Source organism: Cyprinodon tularosa, unplaced genomic scaffold (assembly GCF_016077235.1).
Source record: "Cyprinodon tularosa strain WSP-4 unplaced genomic scaffold, ASM1607723v1 ctg621, whole genome shotgun sequence".
Taxonomy (NCBI): domain Eukaryota; kingdom Metazoa; phylum Chordata; class Actinopteri; order Cyprinodontiformes; family Cyprinodontidae; genus Cyprinodon; species Cyprinodon tularosa.
This window is the reverse complement of record NW_024039365.1, coordinates 134,438-158,966: the sequence shown is the minus strand read 5'-3', so window position 1 is coordinate 158,966 and position 24,529 is coordinate 134,438. Positions and strand designations below refer to the sequence as shown.

The following is a 24,529-nucleotide window of genomic DNA, read 5'->3' as shown; positions in this document are numbered from 1 at the left end:
CATCTGATTTTCTTTCTTTGTGCCGGCAGGTTTATTCATTTCTTCTGCATCTGTGTTAAATACAGACTCATCCGTAACTCTGTTTTATTTGTATCCATTTATACTTGCATTTCTACATAATGGAAAGTTGCATAAAATATGTTATATATCTCAACCAAATTAAACTCAATCAATTAGCACAAAATAGCTGATTAGTTAAATATGGAGAATCCTTTTCACTTTATAAGGGAATACATTGTTTTGCAAAGTTGCATCATGATGTTGTGAGTTTATCCTTAGGGTCCTGTAGCATAAAATATAGATAAACATTGAATACTACTTTTAATTTACCTGTTAGTTTGTGTATCTTGGCTTTGAAAAAAAAAAAGAAATATTTATCCAATACATCAAATAAAATTTTAAAGTAAGTTCTTACCCTCAATATGTGTTTGTATTTATCTGACCAATGAGCCTGTAGAAAATGTATGTAAACAAAAAGGGACAAATATGTTTCAGTGATGCTTTGCATTGTTTCCATCAACAGTTTTTGTTTTATATCTCACAGCTGCAGTTGATTCAACACTAGTTTAGCATACAGAAAATAAACCTGCCACTGTTATGATTTAATGAAGGGTCCACATAATCCCCATAGTTGCTAAGGTTCCTCATTGCTTCAAACTACCCAAAGCCTGTGGTTATATGTTTTAAGGCTCATGCTTTCAACTCTGACCACCTTTGGAAACACATCACACCTGTGCATATTATGCAACAGTCTGTCTCAGTTCGTGCTTCAGTATACATGACATTATGCGATGTACCCTTCCCACAACGTGACTTTCCTCGTCCTCAGGCCGTCGCACATACCTGTATTATATATCTCACAAATGCTGCCGAGAGGCAGACAGGCTGGAATCACAGGTAATTTTTGGATTCCTGTGGAGTCTGTATGTGATGCCGCAGCCGTTAAAGTCTTGGTTAGAAGCTGGGAAAGACATGCCCCAACAGGGAACACACAGAGCACACGTAAAGAGTCAAAGGGGCAAGTGCCCTAGGTCTATAAGGTGTTTTTTTTACCCATGTTTAGCAGTGTCGAACACTAAATATTATACCCGGAACATGAGCGGTAGCTGTCTGTTTTTTTTAGGACTCTTGCCTGTAAGTGCTTGTGGTTTAAGAAAATAAATGGCATGACAGACATATGGAGCTTTTTGGTGAGCAGCTATTTTCTTTGCAGGAACAGGTCTTTATAGTTTCCACAGGATGTTTTAACCACAGATCTATACAGTTTTATGTTGAAAAACTCCTGGAGAAACATCATGACTCATTATTCATAACTCCTTTTATCCAACTCTGTTAATCCATCTCAGATTATAGAGTTATAGAGTTTTTATATTTATGCTTGAGTGTAGCACATATCTAGGATCTGAGGCAGTTTGCTTCCAAAAAATACAGCATCTAAATCAGACATAGTATTCATAACCACATATATGCAGATAAAATCCTAGCAGGGAAAATAAATGGACAATCAAAACATGGATTAATGGAGTTCAGGTAAAGAGAAGGCAAAATAGTCTTAAACCAAGCTTAAAAGCTGGTATTTAAAGCTTAGGTCGATTCTGAGCCATACAACACACAAAAGAAACATGATTATGATTTAAAAGTTATAATAATAATGCTCGAAATGGAGTGGGGAGAAGTAAAACTTTTTTAGCTCCACTCCAAAAAATACAACAAACCAAATGACATCCTTATCCAATCAATGTAAACATCTCAAAGACAATTGTTTGCATATGTGCTGTAATGAAAACAGGTAACTACTTGCATTATACTTAGATATTTCCACAGGCAATATCTATGTACCAACAATTGTACACAGCAATACCAAAAGATAAGTGCAATATGCAATAGATGCATCTTTATCTCTGTGATTAGATAATCTATTTAGAATTTCACTTGATAAGTACTATAATACATTGCTTTGAGATAACAGGTATTCATTTTTGTAATTATATAGTAAATATAACCTTACTACATAATAAGCACCTTAAAGCAATAATCTACCCTTAACCAATAACCATGTAGTGTGACCGCACCATTTCCTTATACTTTCATTTAAACTCATAGATACTTGAACATTGTTTAAGATGTGACACCAAGTGATTCCAAAGTCTACAAAATGCATGTGACTTGTAGTTATCAAAGCACTTTAGATTTTAGCCTCCATCTCTGTGGAAAAAGAGCCTTTAGATACTACTGGGCAAAATATTTGTACTTTATAAGATAAGTGACCAACTTATTCACAAAATTTAAGCATGTTTGAATTTATGAATAAGTTATTAGCATGCATAAAAACTCCAACTTTATGTTTCACTCTCACTCTATGTTTCTGTAGTATAAAGAGGGGATGTAGCACACTTTTATAACTGTTGCCCCATATCGATATACAGCAACACTAAGAACCTTTAAACATTATCAAGAACTGATATATTTTGTTTAAACTTTACTTTGTATATGCCTGATTGTAAAGGCATATGTATATGTATGATTTGCAGTTCAATTTGCTGTCTATTATTATTCTTAAGAATTGAAACAATGACACAGTATCTATACTAATACCACTTTAATGTAATATCTGATTGATGTTTTCCCAGTAGTATCCGAAGAATATTGCTTTGGTTTTATTGAAATTTTAAAAAAGTTTATTAAAATCAATCCATGATTTTAGTGTAAGTACTTCACCATGTATAGTTTGAGTTCAATCAATCTCACTGTCACTGCAATAAAATATTTTAGTAAGAAGATTAATGTTAATTATTTTGAGACACTAAATACATAATTTATACATAGATTTAGCAGGGCCAGCAGGACTGAATTACAAAAGCTGTGTCTGAACGTCCACCCTAACCCTTGTATAGGGCACTATATAGTTGTTACCCTATTGTGTATCAGTGTCCGAATCTCTAGTGGATGAAAGGGTAGTGCACTCAAAAATGACTACAATGGACCTTGATAAGTAGTGTGCATCCATGGTCACTAGACAAGCAGATATCCACTGTATAGTCCCTGCTCTATATAATTATTGAGGAGTTACAGTAGGGTAGACGTTCAGACCCAGCTTTAGAATGTTATAACATTTGGAAAACGTTATAACGTTGACTTCAGCCAAATCCGGGTGGACCAATTACAGCGCAGTTGTCAGGACTTTAAAATTTATGACTCTAAAGGGTGTGTTGAATTTCAGCGGCTGTGTCCCTTGAAGGACCCGGCCTACTTGGGCTGGGTCCTTTGAAAGTTGTGAAAGAGTTCAGCTATAGATTCAAACAGATCCAGCCTTCCCCAGCTGTCACCGCCCCTCATTTAGCTTATGCACTGTCGCCTAACAACTGTGACAGTTGACGCACAAAGCAGGCAAAAAATGGATGCCAAACTACTTACTATTCTTTTGTGTGCAAATTTAATTGTTAAAGCTACAGTGTGTAATTTTCAGCGACATCTAACGTCCAGACTGCAGACCGCAGCAACATGAACATCTCCCCCCACCGCTTCTCCCCCCCAACAGTACGGCGAGCGTTACGGGACAAAATGTCTTCCACGACGTCCGCATCACCTACCTTCTCAAGTGATGAGGTTTGTTTACATAGATAATTTTACAGATAGTATTTCATTAGTCTGTGTGTTCAGTACCGTTTCAGTTCATCTCTCTCAACTTGCCGTAGTTACTTTCGAGCGTAATGGGCGATCTCGCAATCGCTAGTTTGTTGGCTCTGCGCTGCCGTAGCGCCAAGATGTCTGCCTCCATGGCTGCGAGACCCGCTCCTATGTAATTATAAATAACGAATTCTAAGGCAACGCAAATATTAAGGTTAAGAGGCTGAGCTCGTAGATCATGATAAATAACATAGTTATGTATAATATATTAGATTTCTGACTGTATATCCCTGTAATTATTACACACTGTAGTTTTAAGGAGCTTAAGCAGCAGTACCGTCACAGATATTAGATTTATAGTCCCCACACTGCAGAGATATTGGATTCTTTGCTTTAATGTCAGTCAAACTTGTTTGCATAGGGATAGATAAACCTTTCAATAAACAGAACATTACCTGCAACATATTTGACTTTACTAACGATTTAAATGAACTATTTTCATTCATTTAAGACTTACCTGTTCACATACTTGTATTATATTAAACTGCACGTACAATACTCACCACTGTCGCTGTTTCCAAATATACAATAATGGGAAACATGAGATGGGGAGATGTGAAGGTTACCACGATGGAGAGACTCTAAGGCATGTGGTGTTAAGGTGTAGGGCCTACAATGCCTATAATAGGAGATTTTGAGAAATAGGCTTAGCAAACTGGATATACAGGAGTTGGGTTTGAAGAGTATTTAAGGTTGCCCTAGTTGAGCACATCTTAGGGTTCTTGTTTCCATTTTACAGGAGGCAGCTCTTTATGTAGATTGTAAATGGTGTGTGTGTGTGGGACACACAAACACGCACACACACACACGCACACACCGATTTTTTGTTTAAGCCACACAGAGTGCGTGTCTTTAAAGACCCAAACTCTGGAATGACAAAAACAGAGCACGTCAGTTGGAGATTTTGCATCACAGCTTAGTTACCTGATTGATTCTAGCCCGACGAATCTGAGCCTGTTGATCCCGCTTTACGATCAAGCCATACCAGCTCTTAACCTGTCTGGCTTCTGGCTAATACAGATTCCACGATACCATACCTTTCCAGTTTTTTTTATAAATTTTTTTAGACTTAGACAGAGTTTATTGTCATTTTGTTTTTCACAGTATATACATAACAAAATTTCGTATTGCACAGCTTTAAGAACATTTCCATTTCATAAAGTGCAGCAGTGATCAAATGTAAACAGTGTGGGAGAAGAGACATGGTCCAAAATGCATTGATATGGAAGTTCAGAGCATTACATATATGTGGTGCAAATATGCAGTGTTTTGGTTTGTCAGTGTGAGGCAGACTCTGTGACATGATTTAGAGTTTTCTCAACAGTTCAGCTGCCTGATGGCAGGGAAGAAGCTGTTGCGGAATTTGCTGGACCTGCATCGACTGCGAACCCTCTTTTCAGAGGGCAGCAGGGAGAACAGTCCATGTTGTGAGGGGTCATTGATCATGTTACGGGCTCGGGACATGCAGCGCTTGGATGAAATGTCTTTTATGGAGGGAAGAGGGGCCATCTCTGCTGTTCTTACCACTCTTCTCACTTTCTTCCAGTCTGAGGCGCTGCAACCTCCACACCATACAGTGAGACAGCTGGTCAGAACACTCTCTATGGTGCTTCTGTAGAAGGTGGTGAGGATGGGTGGGGGTAGGCAGATGGTTTAAAGTGTGAAAGGCGTTCTTAAGGTTAATAATTATCCCTGCTACATATTTTTTTATCATCTGTATAGTTTATATATTAAGATCTATTTGAATCTAAGATAAAAACTGAACTACACAAATAACACAACTGGAGGTTAAAAGCTAATGTACTGACTGGAGATTGCTTAAAAATGATTTTTATAATCTAGAGTCTGGTTGCCTCCAAGTGCCTTTTTTATATAACATCTTTAAATATACTCAAACGGGGTTATTTTTCACAAATTTGCATGCTTGAATACATGGTTTGAATATACTCATTGACCAATACTAATTGTTAAAATCCACAAAGTATTGTTTGCATAAACAGATGTTGACTTAACTCTTGTTTAATATTTAGGAGGATTAGTAGAACTCTTTAAACGGTGCCTACGTTTCTTGTATTGTTATGCTGAAACACCTTGATACTTTGACATTTTAACCATAAAACTGATTTGAGACGAGGTTAAAGAGTTTAGAAGTATTCTGAATTCTTCATCAGTCTATCCATTCTTCAAAATGGCAAAGAAATGGATATATACCATAATACAACCCAGTCTCATGGGAAAATGTACCCCCACTACGTTGGTCCACACTGCAAAACGTAGTGGAGGTACATTAATGGCCATTTTTTTGTGGTACTGTTACGTTTCTTCTGCCTATACGCTTTCTATTGTTTTACGTCCTAGTCACGTGACTTTCAAGGTTCCAGCTGGGAGAAGAAAAAAAATAAATAGATGGTCGACATTCGCTCATTTTTTTGTGGAAAGATTAATGACTTGAGTTTGTTTTTGCATTAAAATGAGTTTTGATTATATTTCTAGTGAGAAATGTATAGTTTGTTGCCAGAATATTTACTCAGGGAATGTACATATTCACTTGCTTGTTCGTTTCTTGCAAAGATTTTTCAAGATAATGTGAAACTGTAACATTTTGGTATAAACATGGCTGAGATTTCTCTAACTTTTAGTGGGAAAATCAATAATTTCAATCAGTTTCTGCATTTAAATGGCTTTTTGATTACATTTATAGCGAGAAGTGTAGGGTTTATTTATATAATATTTACTTAGTGAACATACATAATCACCCGCTTGCTAGTTTTTGCTACGTTTTTCGGATCTCGTCAGGATTATGTGAAATTGCAACGTTTTGGCTGCTACACATCGCCTAGCATTTAGCTGCCGCCCCGATTCAACATTGAATTCTTTGTGATTCAACTCCATCTGACGGATCAAACCCTCGCCACTGCGTGCGTTGCGTCTGAGGTGGATTTTCAGATCAATGCATTACGTCGTGGCATACGGGAGAAACTAATTAAACTAGTTAAAAAAAGGATCATGGGTTAAGATCGGATGTGTTTTATTTGGAAATCTACCGGATCCTTTGTGCAATTAACTTCCTGTTTGGTGCGATCTCATTGATGGGTTTTGACCAGATTTTGACCAAAGAGGAACTAAAAAAAAAACAAACAATTTGAATACACAACCAGCATATCTGGAATCAGTGACAGAGAGCGACTGGGACCAGTAGTTTATTAATTTCTCCCCACTGATTTCCATTCAAAATGTTTTCGATCCCACCGTGCTCTAGGGAAGGGGCGGGCATACCGCCACCTACTGTTCATGAGTGTGTAGCAACATTGTTTTACATCTATTGAATTCTATTTTTTAATTTTGTATTCTGAAGATAAATAAATAATGCTTTCCTTAATCTATAAATATCTTTTATATTTCTTTTATTTCCCAATAATCCTTTAAGACTCCATTCTTGGCCTGTTCTTTCAACTCTTTTCAATTTCTTCCTTTCAGGTCCAGATGTTATAAAGTTCATCAATACATCTACATTTTCTATCTCTCCACATCCTTCACATTTATCATTATTTTTCCTCCCTATTAAGTATAAATTGTCATTTAAATAAGTATGACCTACTCTTAATCTGATCATTATTATTTCTTCCCTTCGGTTTCTCTCATTAATATTTATATTTAATACTGACTTTTGTACTTTATATAACCTTCTTCCTTTTTTTTGTTGTTGCCATTTTTCAATTTCTTTCCTCTTAATAAATGATTTTCCTTCCCCTTTCCCTAAAGGAATTGTAATTGTTATTTGTCTACTTTTCATTCCAGCTAACTTTCCATTAATTAGCTTGAAAACAGCACTTTTTAGGCACCCAGTTTCTCTAACAATGGCCCTTTTTGGGTTACCCTCCATGCATTGGGTGTCAGTTCAGTGGCAGCTCCAGAACATTTTCTTAGGGTTGACCAGGCAGCACAATAATGTGCATGTGGCCAAAAAGTAATAGGGATCAAATTCGGTTCAGAGTCAAGCTATTGGGATCAGGCATCAGGTTCAATTTGCATATTTTCCTAGCCAAAACAAGGATTTGTTGGGCTACTGTAATTTTGAATTGAAAAACGTCCTGAATGGGAAGTCTTCAAACTTGAAAAACAAAGTCCAAAGTTTTTTTTTTGTTTTTTTTTTGGAATGATTATGACCTGGATGTCTAAGAATCTTCACCAGCTTATCAGGGAAATGAATGCCCACAATGTCTATATTCTCCAAAAGAGAATAACAGAACAGACCTTCATGAGGCCCTTGTTAAAGCTATGCATATATTTATGCATCTATGCTCTTCAAATAACTTTCTGGTTCGATGCAACATTTACATTAAATGGGTTGAGAGGTTGTTCTTTACCAGTAAATACATAAAAGATTCCCAGATGACTGCCGATACAAACTCTCCCCTATAAAACCTGAAACTAATTCTTATAAGAGAGTAAAATCCGTATTAGTCTTCATTAAATGTAGCATATTGTTGTACATAATCGATTGCTTTATTTTTGGTGTCAGCTTTTGGTCAATATGCTAACCTTAAAAGGTCAAAGTGGGAAAATGTAGTAGTAGTAGACAAATTAGCAATTAGAGGAGGCAATAACAATTACAATTCCTTTAGGGAAAGGAAAATAATTTATTAAGAGGAAAGAAATTGAAAAATGGCAAAAAAAGGTGGAATGAAGATAAAAAGGAAGAAGGTTATATAAAGTACAAAAGTCAGTATTAAATATAAATATTAATGAGAGAAACCGAAGGGAAGAAATAATAATGATCAGATTAAGAGTAGGTCATACTTATTTAAATGACAATTTATACTTAATAGGGAGGAAAAATAATGATAAATGTGAAGGATGTGGAGAGATAGAAAATGCAGATGTATTGATGAACTGCAAAACATATGAACCTGAAAGGAAGAAATTGAAAAGAGGACAGGCCAAGAATGGAGTCTTAAAGGATTATTGGGAAATAAAGGAAATATAAAAGATATTTATAGATTAAGGAAAGCATTATTTATTTATCTTCAGAATACAAAATAAAAAAATAGAATTTAATAGATGTAAAACAATGTTGCTACACACTCATGAACAGTAGGTGGCGGTATGCCCGCCCCTTCCCTAGAGCCCGGTGGGAGCGAAAACATTTTGAATGGAAATCAGTGGGGAGAAATTAATAAACATCTGGTCCCAGTCGCTCTCTGTCACTGATTCCAGATATGCTGGTTGTGTATTCAAATTGTTTTTTTTTTTTTTTTAGTTCCTCTTTGGTCAAAATCTGGTCAAAACCCATCAATGAGATCGCACCAAACAGGAAGTTAATTGCACAAAGGATCCGGTAGATTTCCAAATAACGTAATGCACGACGTAATGCATTGATCTGAAAATCCACCTCAGACGCAACGCACGCAGTGGCGAGGGTTTGATCCGTCAGATGGAGTTAAATCACAAAGAATTCAATGTTGAATCGGGGCGGCAGCTAAATGCTAGGCGATGTGTAGCAGCCAAAACGTTGCAATTTCACATAATCCTGACGAGATCCGAAAAACCGTAGCAAAAACTAGCAAGCGAGTGATTATGTATGCTCTCTGTCACTGATTCCAGATATGCTGGTTGTGTATTTAAATTGTTTTTTATTTTTTTTTTAGTTCCTCTTTGGTCAAAACCCATCAATGAGATCGCACCAAACAGGAAGTGAAATGCACAAAGGATCCGGTAGATTTCCAAATAAAACACATCCGATCTTAACCCATGATCCTTTTTTTAACTAGTTTAATTAGTTTCTCCCGTATGCCACGACGTAATGCATTGATCTGAAAATCAACCTCAGACGCAACGCACGCAGTGGCGAGGGTTTGATCCGTCAGATGGAGTTAAATCACAAAGAATTCAATGTTGAATCGGGGCGGCAGCTAAATGCTAGGCTATAGGTAGCAGCCAAAACGTTGCAATTTCACATAATCCTGACGAGATCCGAAAAACGTAGCAAAAACTAGCAAGCGGGTGATTATGTATGTTCACTAAGTAAATATTATGTAAATAAACCCTACACTTCTCGCTATAAATGTGATCAAAACCCATTTAAATGCAGAAACTGATTGAAATTATTGATTTTCCCACTAAAAGTTAGAGAAATCTAAGCCATGTTTATACCAAAATGTTACAGTTTCACATTATCTTGAAAAATCTTTGCAAGAAACGAACAAGCAAGTGAATATGTACATTCCCTGAGTAAATATTCTGTCAACAAACTATACATTTCTCACTAGAAATGTAATCAAAACTCATTTTAATGCAAAAACAAACTCAAGTCATTAATCTTTCCACAAAAAATGAGCGAATGTCGGCCATATATTATTTTTTTTCTTCTCCCAGCTGGAATCTTGAAAGTCACGTGACTAGGACGTAAAACAATAGAAAGCGTATAGGCAGAAGAAACGTAACAGTACCACAAAAAAAATGGCCATTAATGTACCTCCACTACGTTTTGCAGTGTGGACCAACGTAGTGGGGGTACATTTTCCCATGAGACTGGGTTGCATAATATATACCTATACCAATAGATTATTAAGACTGAAAGCACCACTTTGCTAGTTTAAGCCATAGTTCTTATCTTCTTTTTTGCCAAATAACTCAGTGTTTGTCTAGTTTGACCCTAAAACCTTTTTGCACTTTCAAGTTTGAGGGAATTTGTTTTGGGACATGCTGTACCCTGCTTTCTTGCCTGGTACCCTCACTGTCTATGTTGACGGGCAGCAATTCAAATCAGTTTACACCCTAAGAAATTTCCTTTCAACCAACTGTGTAACTTCAGGTCAGATGAGTAAAATGTTGAGACAGTTGAGTACACTACCTGCCTTTTGAAGGGATAAAGGCGGCTCATTGTAAGCTTCTTTAAAAGCCCCAGCTTTTACTATCCTGACATGTAATAGGCCGTGCGGAAAAACTGGGTTTGTAGCAGGAATCCACCTGATTTCAATAAGCTCCACCAATTCAGATAAGAGCTGTAAAATATCCAGTCAGGCTTAAGCTGGAAGCTTGTTATTTGATGCAAAAAGTAGAATTTCTTTGTCATTTTTTAATGGACTTTTTGCCAATGCCTGTGGTATAAGTAAGTATTTAGTGCTTGTATATTTTAATGTATATTCACACTTACATTCTTTATTTTTTTTTATCTTATAGGAGTTGCTTTAAATGTTTGTTTAAATGTATAACTAAAAACTCAAATTTATGAAAATTAATTCTTAAGAGTATGTAAATGTCTCAATGGTATTCAGAGGCGTAGCCAGAAACGTTTTATAAGGGTGGCCAGGCAATAACCAATGTATTCTGAGGGGTGGCCAAAAATGGATAGGCGCCAGAACCTAAGGGTCAATCTACACTGTTGCACTGTCCATATTTCTAAATAAAGACAAACTACAGTTTCCTACAGCCTTTGCTAACAAACAGATGCATGTATTTAAACATCCGCCTAGATAAAAGGTATATTGGATAAAATTCTTTCAGGTTTGAGTTCTGGAGCAAATATCTTTTCCATTGTCATTACTTACGTAATTTTATCAATATCATTCTGCATAAAATTTATATTTACAAGTACTAATATCTACATAAATTGATAATTGCATAGGTTTTTATTAAAATAGTTATTTACAGTATCTATAATTTCCCTCTTAGATGACTTGTAGAGACACATCATCTTCTCTTTATGGCATATAACACAAAATCTAGTTCTGAAAGAGCATGAATTCTGTACTAATAATCTCTAATGCTGGTATATTGATGTACAAAATTAACCAGAGTGTTTTTGTTGTCATTTAATTGTTAATGTATATAAAATTAAATTGTTTTGAATATTCTACTTGAAAGAAAGAAATGGTAGGGGTGGCCACAGGGGTGGCCAATGATTGGCTAAGGGCCACCCCTGTCCTCCCATCTAGCTCCACCACTGCTGGTACTATTGTCTTTTAAATAGATATATATATTTTTTTAATACAGTGAATTGATCTTTGTTAAAGTTATCCATGCTACTTTCTTCTTATAACACTAGAGGATCTGCTTCTAGAGGTACGCATGTGGCCTCACCACTGTGCTCTGTTAATGAGCTTAGTCCTTAGTCATCAATGGTACATTTTATAATGCTTTTTGGTCCATGGTAAGCTTTTCCCACTTCCAGACACATTTTATCCTAACAAGTCAGCTGCCATGTTTGCCACAATTGCAGTACTTATAACTGGCATCCAATAAGAGAGGAAATTAAAGGGCTGGAAATTAAAGGATACCACATAAATCTCTGGCATAATTCAATGCGGTACACCAGAGCGGAAAAAATGTTTTGCCATTGCACGTGCTTTGAAACGGGTGGCGTGTCTGGATGGTGAATTATAATAAAATCACAGCTGTTTTCTTACTAATACCCTCAATAAGAGCAGAACAGAGACACTTGGTATCAAATTCATAATAAATATCTATCTACATATCTGGGCTGTAGCACAGGATTAACAGAAGGGGGCGGTGTTAAACTTTAGCAGATTTTTTTTTTTGGTAGAAAATTTCAGAAAGTAAAACAATTTTAAAAGCAACTTTTTCGCATGAATAATCTTCAGGTTTTTGAACCTGAGGTAGTAAAGGTTTGGAGTTTTATTCTATTCAAAAAGAGTGAACCATCTTCTTCATTTAGACTTAGCCTTAGAAAACTTTTATTCTCTCTTTATTTTTTGTAGACAGAGTGTTTACAGAACAAAATTTTGTTTTGTACATTTTTCAGACAGCAAATGAGCAGCAGCTTAGCAGTGAAATGAACATTTCTTGTTTTTCTCCTCTTACATGAGATGGAAAATATAAACAACCATTGAGTAAACCTAAATGGTTTAATATGAAACTTTTTGTAGAGAGAATTAACAACAATGTGTAAGGTCATGTATATTGGGGTTTATCTAAATAATTTTCTCCTTGTGAAATTTACAGACCTCTGGAACTTACAGTCATGTCTTTTTCATTGTACATGGGCTTTGTGGACATATTTCACCAGCTCAGCTGTTTACCTGCTGTTTGGTTGATGGTAAAAAGGTTTTTTTCCAGACGTTAAAGGAAACCTTTTTTTTTTTTTTTTTTTGTGATAGGGTGTGAAGTAAATTGTCAGTTCTGGCTCCCAAATGGTTACCTTGTCAGTTTGAGAGCATGTTTTAGATGTTGTTTCACCAGTAAGGACACGCTCAGGTCAGGGAGATCCACCCGCAGCCTTTCAAGGAACAAAATCTCTTCACTTAAATGCGTCTGCTGGAACCAAAGTGCTGTCCTCATCTTTATAGCACCTGATAAATGAAAGCAGCTGTTTGACTGAAATATAAGCAGGAATGTAGCTTTGTAAACCGCATTACTACATTACCGCACCAAAAGGTTCTGAATCAGGCTCTTAAAGGGAATACATTTAATCTGTTAACATCATCTATACTCCTGATCCTATAGTCTTGCCATTTATCTGTTCATGACTTCTGTAGAATAATATCATATGGTGGTTTTCTTTGGCCTTACAAACCTCTCATGATCTGCAGCTCCTGGGAGAAATACTGGTCATCCCTATCAGAGGAAGAGGAATCACACAATACAGCAGAGGAATGTAAACCTCGAGGTCTCAAGCAGATAAAGTTGTAGAAACAGAAATAAGTTTTGTTTTAGCTTTGTTTATTTTTCATTCTTTAGGAGGTCCCTTGGTGACACAGCGTCCAAATATGCAAGTTTTCACTTGATTTTACAGATGTTTTGGATTTCTCTGGTGACCGAGGATAATGGCAGTTTGGCTTTTACAGTAACTTTGTAGTTGCGGCAAAATAAACCATCTTCCTATGTACACATCATTCTGGTGTTAGTTTACTTGTTATAGCATCCTGACATTGTTTGATAAAAATATTTCATTTTAGTTGGTAGCAATGAAATTCTAACACTTCTCATGCAAATAATCTTTTTTGTTGATGTAATGGAATGAATTTTTTGTTGTTGTGATGGTTTAAGCCACGCCTCCTATAAAATTGAAAAGACAATCATATTTGAATATATGATATACTGAAGATACATTTAGAAAATTATTATTAAGCACCAAATAAAAAGTAGAAATGATTTGTTTTTATTAATACTTGGAAAATACTGCCTATTAGAGCTTCTGAGTGTCATTTCCTAAATTTATTTATCATAATTTTGAGTAAAGTTATGCAAACTAGCTAATTTGACAGTATCGAAACTGCCAAATTGTTCTAAGATTTCTTTTAATTACAACATAAGTTCAAGCCTTTAAAAGGTACTTATAATATCTTTAGACCTGGAACAACTGAGTCATAGAGGTGACCGTGCTGTGGTCATAACACAAGGCCTTGTCACATTACTGAGGGTTGGGGTCGAAGCAGATTATTTAAATCCAAATAGAGGAAAATAAGAGGAAATAATCTATAATAACACAAATCTATAATACATTAAGGGAATGGCACTTCATGCAGCGGTATACTCGATATTTGGGTTCCAAGTCATGGGTGAAACCATCCTGGGTTCAACTCCCAACTTATGCTGCATGTCGTACCCGTGACATAAAATAAACTTTAATAATGTTTGTAGACAGCAATATTGCCGTCTTAAACTCAAATATATGCTTGTCTATAGAAATATTGCTCTCTTCCTGCAGCTTGCCCGCTGTCAGCTGACTGTTCAGTTTAGGCTTCTCTACTAAGATAGAAAACCTTATTCACTGCACATTGGTTTCAAACTCCTGCTGATTTCCACTGACTGTATGAACAGAAGTTGAACACATATAATATTCAGTCAGGTAATGATTAATGGTTCATATCTGTTTAAAGTTTCATTTGTCTAAGCGTGGCTGAGATCGAAGTTAAGCTCAATTACAGGATAGTTTAATTTAACTTTAATGTCTAACTGCAGAGAATAACAGTAAATTAGGAATTAATAATTTGCTGATGTTTAACATAAGACTGCGCTAACTGTGAAACTGTTGGTCTTAAACAATTAAATAAACAAAATATAAAACTGAGCAAAATTTAAGCTCCACACAAGTTCTGAGAGACTGAGAATCAGGGTTATTTTGATCAAATCTATAAAATTATCAGAACTGAAAGAAGGATATGAAACAATTTTACTTTAAAATGTAAATAAATAAATAAAAGCTGTCAGTATTAAATAGAATAAAGCAAAAATGTAAATTTTACTTAAACCCTTTATGAGATCGTTAAACCTTGGAGCTAAAATTGTTTCGTTTTTTTCTCTGTCTGTGATTTAACCTTTTGTGTTCGCCTGTTTGACTCAGAGCATAAATCTGGACCGCAGGCAGACCATGATACTCCAGGCATTTGACCCCTCTCTGCAAGATGTGCACCCAAATGTCTCTCCAAGGTCTCAGGTCAAGGAGAACAAACTAATGCTCACGAGAGGAAGTCGATCTTCTCTTCCTTATAGCTTGTTATAAGTTGTGTTTTTACACCTTTTGTGTCAAGTTCTGCTGCTGACACTTCAGCCAGATGAGCGGTAGATGACTTAGAGTGCACTGTGGAATAAAATGGAAAACTTGAACTATTCTCCATGTTTACTCCTGAGGGGAAAATAAGGAAGGAAAGAAGAAAATTAGAAAATTGAATCTTTCCTAAATTATCTGATTGAAATAAAAATAATACAATATTAAATAGTTAATAATACCTTATGAAAAATAATATGTTATGAAGTTAGAATTTTTATCCTTAATATATAGCTTCTCCTATGTCTTTTCCTTCTGACCCACAACAATCCAACATTCCCACTTGCTTATGGGGCAGAAAGAGACTGGAAACCATGACCCTGGGGAGATCTGGGCTTCAGCTGTCAGGCAGGTGTGTGGCCTGGGGGGACTTAGGATGGAACAGAAGGGCAGACATCTTTAACCCAGCAACTCAAACTTTCTCATGGAAGGAACATTAGTTTGTATCCATAGTCAGAATATCTCATACCTATGATTGGTTATATTATAGGGTACAATCTTCTATAAAGACAATCCCTGTATCCCATTAGCCTTATGTTTTGATTGCATATTTACAGGTAAATCACTCTCTCTTAAAGTGTTCGATATATTTTACTATCATTTGCATCACTTGATAAGACAGGCTTTCATGCCGCATATGTTAAAACTATTTTAACTGCATATGTGCTACTGAAATATCAAAGCAAAAGCCCAATAAAAGATAGACAGTCAATATTCAGCTCACTAATGCTTACTTGCCAGCCCATCTAATGGACTCTGACTTGCTTTTGAATTAATGCTGCTAAACATTTCTTCATCCCAGCACACTCTTAGCAAAACATGAACATATCAACATAAAACTTTATAGACATTACCTGATTAAAATGTCTAACCTTCATGTTCAGACCTAAAGTCACTGCATGCATGTTAGAATAAACATTGTTACAGCAGCTGTACTATGTAGATTAAATAAAAAGGTAGCTTATTTACATTTAAAACTTTGGAGTCATTGAATTGAGCTTTGATTACTTTATTAAAGTACTTTACTAAGATTTGTCACCACTTCTCATCCTATTTCTTTAAGAACTCACTTTGGAGATCAAGTTTATTATTTGGTTTATTAAACAACAAGCTTTAATTGTGCCCTCTTCTGAGATCCTGTATCTGGTTGGTTTGGGTAATAGAAACTGTTGTTTTCAGTTAAATATTAACAGATGTCTTAAAAAGAGGAAATTGATTGGCTGATAAAACACTTTGTGTGGTTCAGTAAAATTTAGTTAAGTGTGGAAATTTCCAGAGGGAAAACTTTCTTTGCATTCTTACTTCTCTCTCAGAGCTGAGATTGTCCTTTATGAGCACAAAGAATGGTTATAAGCTGATTAGTGCCAACTGAATTCCTACTGCTTTGCAATGTTGGAGCAAGACTCTATCTGTAAAATGATGAGATGATTATAATTTTCAAGTGCAATATTAATATTTCCTTAATTTGAAAACTGTCACTGTTCCAGTTATGACCTGTTGGTACATGTGTTTAACCTGGTGCCTTTTGTGTAAACTGGGATTTGGACAGAAATATTTTATTTGGCTTATGGGAAGATATTTTTAGAAGCAGTACATGAAATTAAATAAAGTGCTAATTCTTTTTTTGGAAGCATATCTGTAGGATTGAGTAAAACTAAAGAACCTTTCTGGCTTAATTTTAATGTTAAGATGTTGGTTACAGAGGACAGACAAACATTAGAGACACACATTTTTATTTTTTTGCCATCCTTTTTTCTTTTGACAGGATTAGTAGCTTTTAAACATAATTACTATCATATATTCATCTATACTCTTTTAAAGTGGTGTAAAAAGTAGATTTTTCTTTTATCTTGTACATTTTGCTGTTTTAAAAATACAAAAGTCAATGGTTCCCCTTTAAATTTTGTGGGAATTAAGAATGAAATTTCATCTGTTTTTAACTAAATGAATGATATGTGTGGTGGAAAACCAACTTTTCACATCTCCCTAAAAACAGTACCCTCATGGTGAAACACAGTGGTGGCAGCATCTTGCTGTGGGGATTAATCTTTCTTCCGCAGGGTCGGGGAAAGGAGGATGGATGGTGCTATATCATGGCAATAAAAAAATATAGGCTGCAGCAGCCTTAAGAGATTTTCCTTACAACAGAGGAACCATAAACTCAAAATAAGAGATGCAATGGATGGGTAAAATATGATCATATATCTGTTTTTATTTCCTGCAGATGTGAATGAATGTGAGGAAACAAATGGTGGATGTGAGGCTCTCTGCTGTAACACCATCGGCAGTTTTTATTGCAGATGTCCCTCCGGACAGAAGCTGAATGAAGATGGCAAAACGTGTGAAGGTATGTTTTGCTTTAATTGGCTTTATTCAGTTGTTTCGATTTTCACCGTTACTTCAGCTTTTTATACATTTTGCACCTAATATGAACAAAAACAAAAAAAAATTTCGTCTTGTGACATGCAGTAGTCTGGTTATTGTCTCTAGATGCCATTTCCTTATAACAATTTAGAAGGCCATTCAGTCTGACATGCTGTTAATCAGAGACAACAGTGACAGTCTTCCTTCCTGCAACTTAGATCAACAGAGCAGCAACCCTTTGACCCAGGGGGAGAACCTCTGCTGTAGGGGGCTTCTCTCCAGAAGGTGGCTTCAAAAAGCCAAAACTGAATGACAAAGAGAAAGCAGATGGAAAACAACCTTATGTGTTTTGGGCACAGTAATGCAGCCTAAACCAACAACATTTTCTTTGCCATCCTATTGGAGTTCGACCGTGGGAATGATATTAAATATTTCAGCTCTTTAAACTCATATTTGTGTTCATCTTTAGGCTTCTTTATGAATTCAATAATATAGAAAAACTATTTATTTAAGAAGCTTAACTCAGTAATTGGAACACATTTAAACTATGATTTTTCACTTGAAACTAATAAAAAACACATTAACTATTATTACAATCTTATATCAAAGTAATAATAATTTAAACAAAATATGCCTGCTATATTATTTAAAAAAAAAACTTCTTATCTGACAAACAAGCCTCCACATCACTATAATAATTTATTTAATATTTCTCTACACTAAGAACACATGTCCATTTCTCATTCCTCCTGCATCTATTTCTTTTGCACTGGGATAACGTTGATCTTAGCCAACTCCTGAGTTGACACGTCAGTGAAGGAAAGCTAAGAAAGGCAAAGATAATGAGAACATCAGGTCACTCAAACTAATAACCTTACCAGAATTTTACTTTTTGCCACCTCTGAGCTGATGTTTGCTGGGAATCCCTGTGAGCGCTGTGTCTTGCAGAATAATGCTTCCTCTGTGCAACAGACAACCTTGGAGGAGAGTAAAGGCCAGGGGCGTTGCTAGGCACAAAGCTTTACTGGGGCACTGGCCCCCTACCGCATATGCCCCTCCTTCCATACACAAATACAGACAAGCACACTGCCCCACCCTGATAAATTCCTACCAAAATTACCAGTTGAGATATTAATGAGTATAAGAGCATATTTGTTTTAACGGACATGAACATTTTCAACATTGTAGCTATAAAAAATAAGACATCAACAACTTTAAAAAATAAAAAGTTTCCTTATACACATTCTGAAGTAATCATTAATTCCTAGGTTACAGAGTTTTAGTTCAGGGGAAAGTTTAACTAAGTGGTTCTCAAACTTTTTCTGTCATTCCCCACTTTGGACAAGGGGGAATTTTCAAGCCCCGCCTGTCCCCATCGCCCCAACACAATACTAATGAAATATGCAACAATCTTAAAATGTTCCAATTTTATTGAAGTAACAAGTAGTATCTAAATACAAACTATCTACATCAAATAACAGCAAGCTCAAAAATAAAGAAAATAAAAATGCAGCTGTGTCAAAATTTGTATCAAGCTTAAAGATAGAAAAAATTTAAGTGCCACTCTGCAATCTGTTAATAAAAGAAAAGAAATGAAATCCATCTGGCAAGACAGGTCTACAGGTGCTGGTCATAAAATTAGAATATCATGAAAAAGTAGATTGATTTCAGTAATTCCATTTAAAAAGTGAAACGTGTATATTATATTCATACATTACATACAAACTCATATATTTCAGGTGTTTATTTTGTTTAATTTTGATGATTACAAATGACAACAAATGAAAATCTCAAATTCATCATATCAGAAAATTAGAATATTACTGAAGACCAATAAAAACAAAGGATTTATAGAAATGTTGGCCAACTGAAAAGTATGAACATGAAAAGTATGAGCATGTACAGCACTCAGTATTTAGTTGGGCCTCCTTTGGCCTGTATTACTGCAGCAATGCGGCGTGGCATGGAGTCGATCAGTCTGTGGCACTGCTCAGGTGTTATGATAGCCCAGGTTGCTCTAATAGTGGCTTTTAGCTCTTCTGAATTGTTGGGTCTGGTGTATTGCATCTTCTTCTTCACAATACCCCATAGATTTTCTATGGGGTTAAGGTCAGGAGAGTTTGCTGGCCAATTAAGAACAGGGATACCATGGTCCTTCAACCAGGTACTGGTAGCTTTGGCACTGTGTGCAGGTGCCAAGTCCTGTTGGAAAATGAAATCTGCATCTCCAAAAAGTTGGTCAGCTGCAGGAAGCATGAAGTGCTCTAAAACTTCCTGGTATGTGGCTGCGTTGACCCTGGACCTCAGAAAACACAATGGACCAACACCAGCAGATGACATGGCACCCCAAACCATCACTGACTGTGGAAACTTTACACTGGACTTCAAGCAACGTGGATGAAGTGCCTCTCTTCTTTTCCTCCAGACTCTGGGACCTTGATTTCCAAAGGAAATGCAAAATTTACTTTCATCAGAGAACATGACTTTGGACCACTCACCAGCAGTCCAGTCCTGTTTCTCTTTAGCCCAGGCAAGACGCTTCTGACGCTGTCTGTGGTTCAAGAGTGGCTTGACACAAGGAATGCGGCAGCAGAAACCCATGTCTTTCATACGTCTGTGTGTGGTGGTTCTTGAAGCACTCACTCCAGCTGCAGTCCACTCTTTGTGAATCTCCCCCACATTTTTGAATGGGTTTTGTTTCACAATCCTCTCCAGGGTGCGGTTATCTCTCTTGCTTGTACACTTTTTTCGACCACATCTTTTCCTTCCCTTCGCCTCTCTATTAATGTGCTTGGACACTGAGCTCTGTGAACAGCCAGCCTCTTTAGCGATGACCTTTTGTGTCTTGCCCTCCTTGTGCAAGGTGTCGATGGTCGTCTTTTGGACAACTGTCAAGTCAGCAGTCTTCCCCATGATTGTGTAGCCTATAGAACTAGACTGAAAGACCATTTAAAGGCTTTTGCAGGTGGTTTGAGTTAATTAGCTGATTAGAGTGTGGCACCAGGGGCCATCAATTTTGAACCTTTTCACAATATTCTAATTTTCTGATATGATGAATTTGAGATTTTCATTTGTTGTCATTTGTAATCATCAAAATTAAACAAAATAAACATCTGAAATATATGAGTTTGTATGTAATGTATGAATATAATATACACGTTTCACTTTTTAAATGGAATTACTGAAATCAATCTACTTTTTCATGATATTCTAATTTTATGACCAGCACCTGTATTTATCCCTGCATTAGTGGCTGCAATGAGCCTGTTTTGCATTGCACAGTTTCTCAAAACGGGGTTGCAGGCTTGATACTGCCACTCTCAAGTCATGCTCAATGTTCAGCTGAGATGGGAGTGGGAGAAATAACGTTGTTAGAGAAAGACAAAAAGTGAGTAAAAACACCCAAATAATATAGAGCTACTTTTTTCTGTCCATTAATGTTTATTATTATTATTATTATTTTTGTTTTATTAATGTTTAATTTATTACAATACTAACCCTCCTCCTTTACCCGGTTTGTGACCGGCAAAATGAACCATAAAGAGACACTATGGCGGAGTTACAATTTTTTTTAAACTTTTTTAAACGTTTTCTTTTTTTCCCTTGTGGTCCACCAAGGAGCCTACAAATCACGGTACAACATGAACATGCTGCTGTGTGAATCAAACGCCGTTATTTATTTAAGATAAAATATTTCAAATTCAGTTATTTATGATCAACCTGCGCCGTCAATCCCGGCGCATGTGCGCTTTATTTGCAGTCTGGACGCTGAGGGTAAACATGCTGTGTCTCTGACTGCAGCGCTGAGAGGGACTCCTGCGATAGCGGGGGAGAACGGGGTGGGGATGGGGGAGGCGCCCGACGGCAGCACCTGCCGCTGGAGGACAAGAAAAGGAACGATACGTGCTTTCATGTAAAAGTCTCCAAAAGTCGCTAGATTTGTCGCTAGATTTGTCGCTAGTCGCTTTTTTGAAAAAGAGTCGCTGGAGGGGTCTGAAATATAGCAACAAAGTCGCTGAGTTGGCAACACACAATATTATTACAAATAATATGCCGACGTTACGTCAATCATTATTTTGGCACTTCAGTTCCAGGTGAAATGTTTCTCATATCTAATGTTCTTTTAATTAGACTGCATGTAGGCTAGTAATGATTACTTTGTGGGTTTGATTGGTCTAAAAAGCGGCAACATACAGCTATAAGGACAGTTTGCTCTCACACGTTCTACATTTCACACAACACACAGAAACACACCGGAACTTGGCGCGCCCCACCTGTCACGTCTCAATTCCCCACCAGTGGGTCGCGCCACACACTTTGAGAACTGCGGGTTTAACTCAACCTGAACTAAGTTTTTCTTTTATTTTTGAGCATTAAAGTGTACCTCCTATTTTTCCTTTTTGCAAAGCGGTCAATCACTTGTGACTCAGCTTAGAAAGTTCTTCCTTTTCAACTGATAAAATAGCAAGATGATGGAGCCTGTCTTGTCCCATTGTGCACCTCAGCCAAGTGTGGAGCCTTCTCAACACACTGAATGACCTTTCACAACCACAGCTGTTGACTGGGATGGTGAGGGAGATCTGGATGACCTGTGTTAGTGTTGGGAATATGATGTTATCAAGCAAGTTGAAAACACACTGCATATCCTTGATGACAAGGCTTTCTTTTTTAACCAGGAAAAGCTTTCAAACTATTTTGAATTGAATGAAAGTTTTTTTTTAACTCCAAATTTGTCCTGGGGATAGTGGGACAACTTCACTTGTTTAGGACCATCATGCTTTCCCCCTAAGTCACTAATGTCCCATTCTTGTTTGTGGACGCTGGTTGTTGCTCCCTCATCACCTTCATGGTCCTGTCTCTCACCTGTCTCTTGCCTGTCAGTCTCTCCCCCTCCTCCCTTTCCTACTCCAGCACCTTCATTCTCATTCTCTACAGCAAACATTAAAAACCGTAAATTTATAATTATGTAAATATCTATCATATTGCTTATAACGTCCCTAATGTAACTGCTTAGCTTAAATCACTAATTCATTACGGGACCTTACCTCCCTCTCTCATCTTGTTTTACTGCTTCCCTGTCTCTGCTTCGTGTGAGGAATTTCCTGATATCCATCTACAAACCAGTGCAGTAATTTTCAGTTTGTAGCCTATAAATCATGTGGTTTCACTGGGAAAATAATAAAATTGACAGGTAAGAAACGTTACCGGAACTAAAAATGCGTCGCGGCCGCACAGTGTCCCATCCAACTCAGTTGAGAGGAGCGTGTTAATTTACCTGCAGTTCATGCAGTGACATGCGCTGACGTGGGGGCGCTAATACGTCCTCAATTTGGAGTTACCAACACACTTGCTGCGCATTTGAGTAGAAATATACGTCTCCTCCCGTTGGAATTATCTAAATTGATGCATTAAAAAAATGTATCACTGTTGCAAATATTCATGAGATTTATACTGGGGCACAGCTCATTTATACTGGGGCACGTGCCCCAGTAAATGGGGTCTGGCGACGCCGATGGTAAAGGCATCTACAGGGAAAACCCACTGCTGTTGTTTTTTAAAGCTGATGTGAACGTTGTCACAGCTGGCTTTCATAGTCATCTGCCCTCTGCCACTGCTGCAAACAGCTGCCCACAACATTAATGTTCTAATTGTCTGTAATTGGTGGGGATATAAACAGATGTAGAAGAAGCTGGCCAGAGGCATTCAATGCTCTAGATGTTGCTGCATTTGCAGAAAACAATCTGCTCTCCCTTACATGGAGGTTTTTAGAGTAAAGGATTTAAGCTTTCGCAGAGACACAACTGGTACCCATCCCTACAGGCTGTTGTTTTTCTCTTCAAGATGAGCTCCTATTATAGGATTTTGGCAGACAATTTATTAATTTAAGATCTTTTATTCTTTGAAATAAAAAGAGAAAAGGTTGCTTTTCTAAAGGTTGATCCTGATCTGGAAATTTGAGCCAAGTTTTCGTATTTAAGGATGATTTGCTGGGACTCGGAGTATGCCAATCAAAACAGACGAGCCCTGCAGTAACAGCTGTTCTGCTGATGCTGGAGTAGCACTTTCAGCATCACGCTGTCATGTCAAACAGACTTTACTGCTGAGGCATTTTACAAGCCTGAAGCTCTGCCAACTTCTGGCATGTGTCAAAATAATGAGCAACCAAAACTAACATGGTTGCTCCTTTTTACCTTTGAGATCAAGTCTTGCTGTGAAAATCTTTTTTTTTTTTGCCAAAAGATGTATTCATTATTGTGTTTCCTAAAAAAGTGCTTCTTATGACTGTTTAAATGGTTATAAGCATGCCTCCATAAGCTTTGAACAGTTGTTTGGTTCTAATGCAATTCACATCATTTCATTTTTATAGCGTCAATTCACAAGTCGGCTCTATGAAATTTGCAAATTTAGTTTAGTCAAATCGTTCATTTAAAACTTCTATCTTATGCCCATTTCACGTGTCTGGATAATTATACCAATTTTTGTAAATTATTTTCAGACGATCTAAAGAACTCCCCAATTATCCCAATGGCTTTCTGGTGTGTTGCTTGGAAAGGCGTCAGGACCACTCAGACCGCAAATCGGGGTTTTTCAACATGTTGGATGATCTTGGCTTAATATCCTAGCAAGTGTGGTGTCCCCTCAGGACAAACAAACACAGCCTGGTAAATGTGTTCTGTAATCAATCAGAAAGCATTATGCATGGTTAAAGTAAAAAAATGCTGAAATCCAGTAGTGTAGCATGAAGAGTCTCCTCCACCATGTGGCGTTACACTTTATATTCTGAAGGACCAAACCAGTTATATCTATTTCTTATTTCTCATGTTTGGGTTTCAAAAAACCAACGATTTTACAATGTTGCATAAACCAGTCATAAGAAAACCCAGCAGACTGCATTGAAGCTTTGACTTGCATTTACTCCACCCAGATGAACACAGAAGAAACTTGCTGGCAATCTGTTGTTTACTTTAC

General features: G+C 36.8%; 1 protein-coding gene across 4 annotated transcripts in view; it reads left to right on the top strand.

The window, feature by feature from the left end:
* Positions 1-24,529, top strand: part of megf6b (multiple EGF-like-domains 6b) — a 94,208-nt gene that overhangs the window by 27,759 nt on the left and 41,920 nt on the right. For all 4 annotated transcript variants that reach the window (XM_038307843.1, XM_038307844.1, XM_038307845.1 and 1 more), the window contains exon 5: positions 17,421-17,543. In XM_038307843.1, coding sequence (XP_038163771.1) covers positions 17,421-17,543 — 123 coding nt within the window. The remainder of the gene's footprint in view (positions 1-17,420; positions 17,544-24,529) is intronic.